Source organism: Equus quagga, chromosome 20 (assembly GCF_021613505.1).
Source record: "Equus quagga isolate Etosha38 chromosome 20, UCLA_HA_Equagga_1.0, whole genome shotgun sequence".
NCBI lineage: Eukaryota > Metazoa > Chordata > Mammalia > Perissodactyla > Equidae > Equus > Equus quagga.
The window spans coordinates 3,411,208-3,424,349 of record NC_060286.1 but is presented as its reverse complement, the minus strand read 5'-3'; the positions used below and the strand labels follow the sequence as shown (position 1 = coordinate 3,424,349).

Genomic DNA, 13,142 nt, shown 5'->3' with positions numbered 1-13,142 from the left:
TAACAACAATTAATTAAAAGTACTGGAGAGGAAAGTTTACTAAGAACCTTTTGGCACTGGGCCACATAGCTATGGCAGGATCAGAAACCCAAAGCTTCCCATTTAAGGTATTAAAATTATTCTCCACAGAAGAGAGGGTTAAAAAACCAGCTGCTTTGGGGCTTTTGAGATAAGTAGTAATATTTATAGGAAAATATTAACATGCCAAATCAATGCACTATGTGAATTATTTCAAATAAAAAGCTGCAAATATAATTTTGGTGAATTATATAGGGAATTATGTATTAATTTCTTACTATGAACTCAGGGGAAACAAAGCTAACTTAATTATCTTTTAGTTCCAGAAAGTCTAGTAAATAATTCTGCAATTCATGATTTTCACTAATTAGTCTTGGACCACTCAGGATTTTTCCAAATTAGTAAAGTTTTATACTGAAAATAAGTTTATTCTTCTTAAAGTGAACTTAAGCAGAATTTTGTAGAGAAGTATATAATAAATTATGTATGCTCTTAAGGTAGTAAAGGAGCCAAAGACCATTTTCTTCCACTCTAGGAAGAGCCTGACCATTAAAGGATACGAGGCCATGTCCCGCTTACTTTCAGGGGCGGGTGGAATTCCCACTCTTCTGGGTCAGGGTACATAGCGCCGCACGTGTGGAAGGTTCTGAATCTCAGGGCAGGAGAAGGACAGTCCTGGAGTTAGGGTTTTGTAGTTTGGTACATTTTCCAGAGTGAAGCCCACTCACCAGCTTTCCCCTTTGCTGGGCCGACCTGGTTTCTCGCAAGGTGTACACGTCTCCGCAGACGGAGATCTCGCGCCAGACCCCGGGCTGGGACTCCTCGGTGAAGCCCCCTCGCGGATGCATCACCAGCACACCGTTGGTAGTGAGCCCATCCATGTGGCCGTCGGGGTTTTTCCATTTTGCTGCTTTTTCCTGGAGAGGATACCACAGAACGGAAAAAGCATGCTCAGATTACGTTCAAAATGAACGGATTCTAGGATCTCTTCAAAGTATTGACGAGGGGCAGAGGAGAGGAAAGTGATGAATTTTCATTTTCTGTTTCAAGCTAATAATCAGAAGGATAAAATATGCAATTAGTCCAACACTGTGAAAGAAATGCTAAAATGGATGAATGACTGATCACTGGATACACAATATCTTTCTCTGGAGCTTAAATGCCTGGGGGCCTCTCTCTCAGGGAGTCTTTTCAACCCTCCCCCCACAACTCCAGGAATCTGGCATGTATTCTTCAGTTCTGTTTGTGCAGTGCTGTCATCCGACTATCTAAAAATGCTTTATATGAACTCATTACAGGGAAGCAAACAAACAGGAAAAAAACAAGAATTTTTATTAAACACACAAAATTTCCAAAAATGTTCAGCCAACAAGCTGTGGCCCCTCTTTTTTCATACAAATCAGTGTTTCTGTCCTCAAAAGCAGAAGCTCGCCGCAGGACAGACATTCTTGCACCCCTGCGCCACAGTGATTTCTCTCTTCTTTCTTGGGGACAGAGCCAGATGTCTTCATGTGACTCAGGGGTAAGTCCTGGTTTGCACTCAGAGCCCTGGGCAGTGACTGGTTAGTGGGGGCACATGGCTGAGCGCTGGCCAAGGAGACAGGGTTGAGTCTTCTGGGCGGCGTTCTGGACTGCAGAGAGCAAGGCAGAATGGGGCCTGGCTGCCTCCTTCAGCCGGCAGCTGCGCGCCACGGGGGACACGGGGCCGTGCAGGAGCCGTCTCTGACCCACGGGAAGACCTCGCCGGGGATGCTGACATGCAGAGGCAGAGGGCAAGACAGACGGAACCTGGTTCCCTGGATGTCACAGAACCCCTGAATCAACCATGGCTGCAGCTGGCCCTCCTTGGTGCTTCTTATACCATGAGAGAATACATTTTTATTATTTTTTAGGACACTTTGAGTGTTTTATTTCCCTGCAAAAATATCCTGACTCAAAAAGGAACTATATCAAAACTGGATATTCACTAAAACTTTTGCGTTTCATTTACCTGGAAACCCTACAAAGGCAGAGCCTTTTACTCTGTTCTGTTCTCTGTGATATGCCATCTGTAACACCCAACACCAAATACAGCGAACACCCAATAAAAATGTCTTGAATGAACGAATGAATAAGTAACATCTTCCTTTGAACCCTAATTTATCTAGATTTGACCATTCATTTTTTCCTCTGAAATAAAGCCCCTTAAATTTACCACAAATACATTATGTACAATGTGAATATATATACTTCAAAAAAGTAATTACTGTACATATTATAATCAATGTAGCAAATATAACAAATAACGACTTAATTGTTTTTAGATTTTTGATAACAGCTTTTCCAACTGGCCATCTGAAAAGTTAAATCTCAAAATCTAACTAGAGGCATTGTGTGAAGCAAATTTTTTGGCCACAATTAAACATGACATATGAGAACAATGGATGTTTTTCTTGAAACAATGTTCTTATTAATAGTACTTACTCCAAGAAATATGTTTTTGGAGGAGTCGAATCCGGCTGCAAATATGCGCGCTGTGTAGGGCTCGCTCCTGTCACAGACAATCCTGCAGGCGAACCTGGAGATGGTGCTCTGCGTGACCTGCGCCTCATCGTTGTTCTGACTGCCCGAGATCGTGTCCGTCACCACGAAGTCAATAGGACTTTCTGTTGATCTGCCCACCTAAATAAGCCAAATACACTCATGAGTCACTTGAAAAACACCATGTCATCATATTCTGTTCACTCAGGATTTCTTCAACGTTTATTATCTCTGCTCTGAAGGTCAGAATTTAACGAAAAAATGTTCAGTTCTGCCCCTTTTCTAACTCAGGGAGATATCACAGTAACCAACCATCAGATTTTAAATATTCAGAGAAAAGCTCAATTTTCTACTCTCGAGGAAAACAGATCTTACCCCAAATAGACTTCATCTCTTGGACCACGTACAAAGATTACTTTCACAGCAAATCTTTTTCTTTTTTTTGGTAGTTCCAGGTGGAAAAAAGCAAGATTTTAAAGGAAGCCAACAGACAAAGGAGCTCTCGCCCCCGCTCCTGCCAGCTCCAGGGACAGTCTCCCCGAGTAGCGACTCCACCAGGGGTTCAGAGCGCAGAGGAGAGGAGCCCCGGGCGACGGGGCATCCCCCAGCGCACAGCAGAGGGCCGCGGGGCCGCGGCAAAGGGTGCGACGCAGTCAACGAAAGGTTCAACTGTGGATTTTAAAAAACTCTCTTGGAAAACTTTAAAAAGTTGCCAAGCCTATTATATTGGCTTACTTTCTTTGGTAAGTTTAAATGCTGCCAGAAAGAATATATTTCATTAGGAAGATCTTAGAGTTCTACCAAAGCTTTTCATATTCAATAAATGCAAATAAGACAAGGACTGTTCTGTCCTGTGAACTGGGAAGAGTGAAGTATTTGTTTACAAATAAGGAGCTCCTCAAGACAGAACAGTAAAACGTTTATGTAGTGATGTTTTATGAATCTCTAACTAGAAAACAATGATAAACATTATATATGCCAAAGAGACTTCTTACACTAAAATCATTTACATGCGAACTAATCATTTCTCACTAAATTTGGTATTAATGTTCTCTCCTAATAATAGTGACTTTGATTCTGAAGCTGCCAATGGGAGGAACACACAGAGGCCCCAGATGTGTAGATATAAGGCCCCCAAGAGTCAATTTCCCAGTACCTTTAACCTGATCTCAAAATTTTATCTAAAACACAAGCAATGTAATATATATTTTTTTATCCAAGTGAATAAAAGTGAGAAAAAATATATATCTGTCCATCTTGTATCATTTAGCTCTGCTTGCTTCCTGGAACAATATTATTAAATTTCTTTTGTAAATCTCACATTCTCATGCATAGACTCTCCATGAAACCAACAGACAGCAGACATCTATTTTCTCTTGTTTTTTACACCCTTAATTTCTTGTACTAATGAAATGCGCCTGGAACAAACTCAACTGCTGGGTTCACTGAAGCTCATCAACTTGAATAGTTGCGTATTGCCTGAATGAATGCATTTCAGGTTTAGAAAACACGTAACCTTAAAAATGCAACACAAAATCTAAATTAGAGATATTATAAAATCATATCATATAATTCATCTTTCTAAAGTTGCAGAATCTTCCCTCTGCTAGATTTATTTAAAAGCTGGCGTATAATTCAGAAGCTCTACTGATTTAGACTGCTCTAATTTTTTTTTTAATCTTTTTTTTAAGACTGACTCTCTTAGTTACTTTCAAGTATATAATATAGTATTATTAACTACAATCACCATGGTGTAGATCCCTGGAACTTAGTCATCTTACAGCTGGAAGTTTGTACCCTCAGACCAACAGCTCCCCATTTCCCCCAGCCCCAACAACCCAACCACCTTTCTCTTCTCTTTCTATGACTTTGACTTTTTTTCAGATTCCACATAGAAGTGATATCATACAATATTTGTCTTTCTCTCTGACTTATTTCACTTTAAAAGGCTTTAAAAAAAAAACAGATTAGAAAAGTAACAAATACTCACTGAAAAATATTTCACAAATACAGCAAGGTTTGAAGGAGAAAATAAAGGCTACTCCACAGTCAGGAACAAACCCGTCCTGAAGCTGTATTCCCATGAAGCCGACAAGTGAAATGTGAAAGTTCTAAAATTTCCTGGTCACCCACACAAAACCCTGTGCGCTCACAATGACACAGTCTCCGTCCTAATTTCTGTCAACCGCCATCGAAGAGGGCAGAGACTTCAAGCTCCGTTCTAAGCTCAAAGCTAAAACCATGCTCTCGCAGAATGTCACCTAACTCTCCCTGTCTGGAGAGATTACTCTCTTCTAGAAGGGCCGCATTCTGAGTTCACCCCAATATATTAAATTAATGTCTTGATGAATTAACTGAAATTGACTGTAAAGCATGACATTTTATTCCAACTGGAACATACTGCCTGGATCAATTATTTCAAGCCATAATACTTATCTGACTGGTCATAGAAGATTTGTTTATCAATTCACTTTCATTTAAATCTAACCTGTTGAGGGCCAGTATAATTTTATACTTTAGGACACAAACCTCATGTTGCTTTTGCCAGGAAAAATTCTAGCCACTTTCCTACTGAAAACTTACCCAAAGTGGAAAACTTGGAGCCTATTCTTTCTTTCGACTATTAGATCAATTCTACATGATTTTAAGGGCAGTCATATAGATATGCCAACATGTTTCTGAATTTCATCTGATATTCATAAAGAAGCCACAGGGAGAATTTTACTCCCTACTACTGTCACCCATAGACACAGCATCATCTGGCACTTTAAATTTTGTATATATGAGAAAAGTTGGGGTTTGTCTGGCTGTCAGTAGAAGTCAGTACAGATAAGATGGTACTGAAGCACCTGGAAGGGCCTCCCTTATCTTTCCTGGGCCGATCCTACCCGCGTGCCTGCATCTGTAACTCACTCTTTGGCTTCGCCCATCCAAGGATGTCTGACCGCTGCTCCTACCCCGGCCCAGTCTCTCCAGTCTTCACTCCTTCCCAAGGATTCTGCTCCCACCACTGCTCCTCTCTCCCTGAATCATTGATTTCTCTTTTAAGACCAGGTCATGCCACCAGCTCCCAAACACATTCTTGAGCTTCTCAAACTCTGCGACTGTGGTAAAGGACCAGTTTTTTGTTTGCTTGTTTTTTAAATTTCAGCTTGTCACCTTTTAAAAAATACAACAAAAATGAGTATTATAAAAGCAATCCTCTGGGCCCAGCCTGGTGGCATAGTGGTTAAGTTTGAGCAGTCCGCTTTGGTGGCCCGGGGTTCACCAGTTCGGGTCCCAGGCGTGCACCTACACATCGCTCATCAAGCCATGCTGTGGTGGAATCCCACATACAAAACAGGGGAAGACTGGCACAGATGATAGCTCAGGGACAATCTTCCTCAAGCAAAAAGAGGAAGACTGGCAACAGATGTTAGCTCAGGGCCATCTTCCTGACCAAAAAAACCAAAAAAAAAACCCCAAATAAACAAACGATCATCTGCTTGGATGTTGCAGGAGTGCCAAACTGCCATAAAAGCTTTCCAACCGCCTCCTCTTAATTCCCACTCTCCTCGTTCTGTACTGTGAACAGACACTCTGCTGCTCAGCTGAGCACTGAGAGCAGCACTGTTCTAGACTAGTCCCTCATCTTGAAAAACATTTTCCATTGCCTACAAGCAGTCCTCAAGCTACAGGCCTGCTTCTCTGACTCACCTTAGGGAATTCTTCTTGAAAAGCCTGTCACTAGTTACTGCCACCATCTCCTTACTCATCTCCTGAGCCTCCCCCCTCCACCCACTCCAGCTGAGCTGCTCTCCCCATGGCTCTACTGGAGCCACACTGGTGGAGGTTTCCAGGCTTACAGTCGGCCAGCATGTCCTGGTGCCTCCGTATCCGGTATAAAATGACGGAACCCTTCCAGGTGAGTTGGTAAATACTCCCTTTTCCTTCTCTTTCCGTTCTCTCCCTAGGTAATCTCATCAAGTCCCATTTATTAGCCAAAAGCCCTGATCTCTCCCCAAGCTTCAGACTGGAACACCCAATCTCCACTTGATGTCTAATAAGCATCTCTAATGTAACACAATCCACACAGAACCTGGATCCCCCTTCAACTCCCAGACTGGCATCTAATTTGCTCAAGCGAAAAATCAATGACCAAGAATTATCCTTGATTCTTTACTTCTTTCCACACCCACCTCGAACCTCACATAAGTCCTTCAACTCTACCTCCAAATCCATCTTCAGACCCCCACTTTCCCCGCCTTGGTTCCAGTCCATCAGCTCTTACTGGGATTGCATTATCACTGTAGTCTTCAAACTGGTGTCTCTGATTTCACAGTTACTACCTGGATTCTTTTCCAGGTAGTAACAAAAATAGAAATCAGATTACACCTCTCCCCTGGTTAACATCCTCCAACAGCTTCCCAAACACGTGCGAAAAACCCAAATCTCTACTTGGCTTACAGGCCCTGCCTCTCTCGGCCTCTGCCTCCTCTCCAGGCTCATCTCACTTCACTCCCCTCCTCCTGCTTCTGCTCCAGCCCGAGGCCTTGCACTCACTGCTTCCTCTGCCTGGAATGCCAGCTCCTTTGAGGCCTGTCTGCCTCCTCTGGAATGCAGGCTCCATGAGACGGGAGTCAGGCTGTCCATCCTCAGTAACTAGTTGAGCATCTGACACAAGGTAGGTGCTCAAGAAATGAAACTGATGAATAGAGGATTAGGACAGTGAGCTTGAACCCCGTGAGACACACAAACATGTGCACTGTTTTAAGGAATAACTAGTGGGAAAAAATGTAGATATTCCTTAACATTTTTCTCTTAACTAAATAGATGTTAATTAAATGTTACCATCTAAAATGACTATCAACCAACTTTATTAAAAACCAAACAAAACCCCAAAACAGAAAGCACTGCAGCGCTCAAGCTTGAAGACTGTGAAACTGAGAAATCAGAGGAAAAAAGACCCCTGAGCACTGGTTTTGGGACCTGGCCAGCTTCCTACCCCCATGATCGGAATGCATTTGACATCACGCTTCACTTTAGGGACCTTGTAACACATTTCATCACTTCCTTTGGTTCCTTTCCTAAACTATTTTATCTTTCTATTTTACTTTCGCAAGAGCTACACTCCTGTCTCTTTCCTTTCTTTATTTACCCCATTCTAGAAGATACTTACAAAAATCTTATTCTGAAAACATTAACTCAGACTTTCTCACACTTAATCCATCCCTTAAATTCAGATCTAGTTTTGATTTTTTTCCTCAGGCGATAAAATTCCCAAGTTCTGAGCCTGCGGGATAGGCAGCATGAGGCCCTTTTTTGGTTCTTTCTGATGTTCTGCTTTTACATGCTCAATTAACCCAGAAATAATTGTAATGAGTAACGGCTAAAATGAATAGCTCTCAAAACCAAGGTCTATGCTTGAGAAATAGGAACATGGCAGCGCTTTCTACGCAGTGGTAGGTTTTTGACACCGAAACTTGCTAAAATGAGGAAAAAATTACAACAAGCTTGATTTCTCAGGGCCTCTAACAGTTGCTTAATACTACTCTGTTAGAGTGATCTGAAATTAATCCTCCAATGTGTCCAGTTAATCTGCAAATGGAATCGGATTATTTTAGTAAAAATGATAAATGTGTTATGTTTTCTTAATAAATCTATAAATTCTTGTTGCACTATCACATTTTATTTAAAGAGGCTGAGTTGGCAGCATGCAGAGCATGGGGAATTCAGGAGACCTAAATCTTAGATCTGCCACAAATGCCTTCTCTGACCTTAGTTTAAGCTACTTTTCCTTTCAAAGACCCAGATTTCTGAACTATGAAATTAAGAGGTTAATATAGTATAAATCGGGATTTCTCAGAGTGTGGTCTATGAACTTCTGAGGGTCCCTGAGGCCTTTTCCAGGGCCCACGTCCATGAAGCCAAAGTCACTTCCACAATAACAGGAAGCTGCCATGTGCCTTCTCCACTCTGTGGCATTCGCTCCGATGGTGCTAAAGCAATGACGTGCTTCAGCAGGAATCAAGGCAGGGGCACCAAGCGTACCAATGGCCGCTGTGTTCTTCACTGCCTTGCACCTGTAGCTAAAAAAACGCCAATTTCACTTAAGTATGCTGTTGATGAATCAACAAAAAGTCATTTATTTTACTAAATCTTGAGTCTTTTAATATTCTATGTGATGAAATGGGAAGTATGCATAAACCCCTTAGAAGTGCCTAACAGTATAAAGGTTCCTCAAAAAATTAATAATAAACCTACCACATGATCCAGCAATCCTATTTCTGGGTATTTAAACAAAAGAACTGAAATCAGGATTTTGAAGAGCTATCTGCCTCTCCCCCCATGTTCATCACAGCATTATTCACAGTAGCCAAGACATGCAGACTACCTAAATGGCCATCAAGGGATGAATGGAAAAAGAAAACGTGGCCTCTACATACAGTGGAACATTATTAAGCTCTAAAAAGGAAGGAAATCCTGCAACATGCGAGAAGGTGGATGAACCTAGAGGACGTTATGCTAAGTGAGATAAGCCAGTCATGGACAAATACTGCATGATCCCAGTTATCCGAGGCATCTAAAATAGTCAAACTCACAGAAACAGAGCAGAACGCTGGCTGCAGGGCTGAGGGGATTAGGAATCGTTCAACCAGTATCAAGTTTCAGTTATGCAAGATGAATAAACCCTAGAGATCTGCTGTACAACACTGTGCCTACAGTTATAATTCTGTACTGTGCACTTAACCTGTCAAGAGAGTGGATCTCATGTTGTGTTCCTACCACACACACACATAAAATACCAGGTAGCTGAAAAAATCCAGCTAAATCTTGAATTCAGTCAACATTTGCAGAGATGAGAAGGAAGAAAGTGAACAATGTGAGTAGAATGTGACTGTACAGTAGTGAAGAGTACACTATGTCACAATCTGTGACTAAAGAACACCACGTGAAATTACATGGGTCATCACAGTAACTCATTGGTTTTATGTGGCAAAAAATGCACCGCTGACAACTGTAAAATATTCTTGATTCACTTTTTTAATATGGAGAATTCTCTCTTTCAATGTAAAACAGTAGTAAAAAATCTTATAAATTGAAGGTATATAATTTTGCAAAGTATTAAAAAAAGAAATTATCATGAAGTCCCATAAAAATATTGACAACGAGGGGCTGGCCCCATGGCCTATTGGTTAAGTTAGGCATGCTCTGCTTTGGTGGCCTGCGTTAGCAGGTTTGGATCCCAGGCGTGGACCTAAATCATTTGTTAGCCGTGCTGTGGTGGTGACTCACATATAAAACAGAGGAAAACGGGCACAGATGTTAGCTCAGGGCAAATCTTCCTGAAGCGAAAAAAAAAATGACAACAAAGTATATGCTCACATTTATTTAAAAGAGATTTTCTTTGGCAGAATGAGAAGAAAAGACATTTAGAAGACTATTTAATGAAATGTCATGGAGAGCACAATCACTGTTAATATTTTGTCTAAATGTGACGAATCTTACTTTTGAGTTCAAACTGGCACTTAACTATGTCTATGTGTATGACTATGACTCTTATCTAGAGTTGTTTAGTTTTCTAAAAGTAGTTAACACTCACATGATTCAAAAATCATGAAGCGTGAAACACCTCCCTGTACACCACCTGCTCAGTCCCTTCCTCACGAAGGCACCTGCTTTATTCATGTCTTATTTATCCTTTTGCAGATTTTTAATGCATATAAGCATGACTTAAATCATTTAGTAATACTAATTTAATAATAATATACTGTTTGTTTAAATATTTAATAACATTAATTTATTAAAAATTAACATTAAGTAATCTTAATTGAATATAATACTATCAATGGCTCAATATATTTAATAATATTAATATTTAATTCATTAAATATGTTTGGAGCTCTTTCCGTGTCTGTACATAGAGCTTTTTCCTGTTGTTTCACAGTCTTGGCCACCTTCACTGTATGGCTGTACTCGAATTTACTGAACTGGTCCCCCTACTAAAGGACATTTAGGTTGTTTGCAATCTTTTGCTATTAAGCAATGCTTCAAGCAATAACTTGGTACAAACATCATTTTACATGTATGTAGGTATCTCTGTGGTAAATCTCTGAAGGGAGAAGAGCTGAGTCAAAGAAGGTAAGCATTTCATATTTTTCATACTTATTTCCAAATCACTGCCCCACAGAGGTCATACCAATTCATGGGATGTAGGGCAGTGTCTGCTTCCCCCACATCTCTGACAAAACCTTTTGGATTTCTGCCCATCTGCTAAGTGAAAAAGGTATTTCTGGGGGATTTCAATTCATATTTCTCTTTTTATAAGCAAAGTTCATCCTAATTTCTTACTTTTAAGAGCCATTTCTATCCTCTATTTGACGTCAGTTTCTACGATACCTTTTTGACACTTGTTTCAGCATCATTTATTTAATACTTTAACTCTCCACAAAGAAATGCAAAGACTCATCACTCCCAATTCATTTGCTTTTTTCCTTTATTAGCCTTAATTTTAATTTTACATTGTTTTTAAAATACCAAATCTTGGATATATTATTCTCTTTTTAAATTAGTTGATATTTCCCCCTTTATTACTTCCTTCCTTCTGCTTTCTTTTGACATATTTCTGGACTTTCTATGGTACACCACTAAAACTATTTCTGAATCTGTCTGTACTTTCTTAATGACTGTCATTTTTTAAAAGAATTTTTTGAGCTAAATGCTTAGTTCCTTTACTTCCTTCCTCCTTTTCTTCCTTTAAATAATGAAAGCACTTAAGGCTTTACATTTTCTTCTGAGTATGACATTGGTCACATCTCATGAGTTTTGCTATATAATGTTCCCATAGTTATTTTTTTAAAAGCCTATAATTTTAGTTTTAATGTCCTCTTTGACTCAAGTGTTATTTAGGAAAATTTTAAACATGTTGGTTTTTAAAAGTGGCTGCCTTTAAGAATTTTTATTCTTGTTACTGAAGTCTGTTTTTATTGCACTGGGATCTGAGAATGCAGGCTTTATAATTTCTTTTTGCAATTTTAGAATTAAGTTTTTTCTTAGTCTTTCAAAAACAAAGTAGAAATAATTTTTATATGATTCCACCTCTTTCCCCTTACACTACTGTGCTAGAAGTTCTGATTACACGTCAAAATACAGAATTGCAGGAAATATGTGCTAAAATTTCTATTGAAGAAGAAAGACATTACCTGAAACATATCCGTGTCTTTGTCATGTGTGTACTCGACCACCACAGTCTGATTCCTTGACAGGGTGTACGATATACTGTGCTGACCTTTGCAGCTGATAGCCTAATAATAAAATAAAAATACATAAAAATTGATTAAAACTTCATTTCAACAACTTAACCACAATTCTGTTTGCAGTTAAGAGACATCACGCTACAAGCAAAACCCAATGCAAGCCAGTATTTTCCTAATGATCAGAGCCTGTCCCTGTGCTGTGCTCTGCATTACAGCAGAGCCAACAGTCACAATGCTGGTTTAACCAAATATCCTACCTTCATATGAACAATATTTTATTTAAGTCAAATCAAAGTTAATTTCCTAGTCTGCACGACTTGATTTAATCAGACTCCTAGAAAATAATACACTTTCTCCATGTCACCTTAACTCAGTGATAGAATTTTTAGACTGATTTATTTAAAATTTTAAAATTTATTTCACACTACAACAGTACCTCAACATTTTGCTATATTTTTTCTAAGTGATAGAGATGATAATCATAGTAGAAGAATCATTGAAAAAAACCACTGATGCTCTAAAAGGATTTCTATATAATATGTACTATCCTAACCAAGAATGATGACACCTAAACTCTGTTTACATGTCATTTATATCTTTTATAACGAGTTGCTTAACCCAGATATTTACTGAATTGATAAATAAAGTAGCTAAGTTAGTTTTGTTTTCTATTTTTAGACTAGACTAAAGCTAATAATCTTTCCCAAAGAATCTAGAAACCAGTAATACGATATTGTTATTTTCTCCACGACTCAGTTTTAAATTTTCAAATTAACAAAGAAGTTTACTTAAATTACTCTACATTATTTCAATTACATTTCATCCATTCTACTTTAATGTAACATCTTAATTTCCACTCTTTTATATTAAGAATAATAAATAAAACTAATAATAAGCCTATCTATTAAACATTTATTGAATAATGGCACTGTATGAAGACCAAGAAAGCCTTTGGAAGTAGCTGGACGTATACAGCATGCTAATGAAAACGTACTCTGAACATTTATATTTGACTAATATAATTGCTTAGAGCAATAAATAGTACAACATTCCAAATCAACTTTGAAGTTCACCTGGTTAATCTCATGGTTATTTAATAATCTGCCCTGAGGAACTTCACGATCAGACTGATGCTTTGCTGGACGTGCTTCATTGAGACAACACAAGCATTAGAAATAATAATTTAGATATTTAATATGATTAGGAATCTAAAAAACACTTCTTAGATTACTCAGCTCCATTAACAAATATAATCTTAAATGTTCATTGCTCTGAGTCAGATAAATTCAATGGTATTGAATGTGGCATTTTTTGAAAGACAAATTAATAAAGAACTATTTTCAATTTAAGATAAATGGATGTTTATCT

General features: G+C 38.9%; 1 protein-coding gene across 1 annotated transcript in view; it reads right to left on the bottom strand.

The window, feature by feature from the left end:
- The window catches only part of PELI2 (pellino E3 ubiquitin protein ligase family member 2), a 177,318-nt gene that overhangs the window by 10,123 nt on the left and 154,053 nt on the right, over positions 1-13,142 (bottom strand). The window contains exons 3-5 of the mRNA XM_046647610.1: positions 11,721-11,822; positions 2,482-2,679; positions 747-935 (exon numbers count right to left, since the gene is read on the bottom strand). Of these exons, the coding sequence (XP_046503566.1) occupies positions 747-935; positions 2,482-2,679; positions 11,721-11,822 (489 nt within the window). The remainder of the gene's footprint in view (positions 1-746; positions 936-2,481; positions 2,680-11,720; positions 11,823-13,142) is intronic.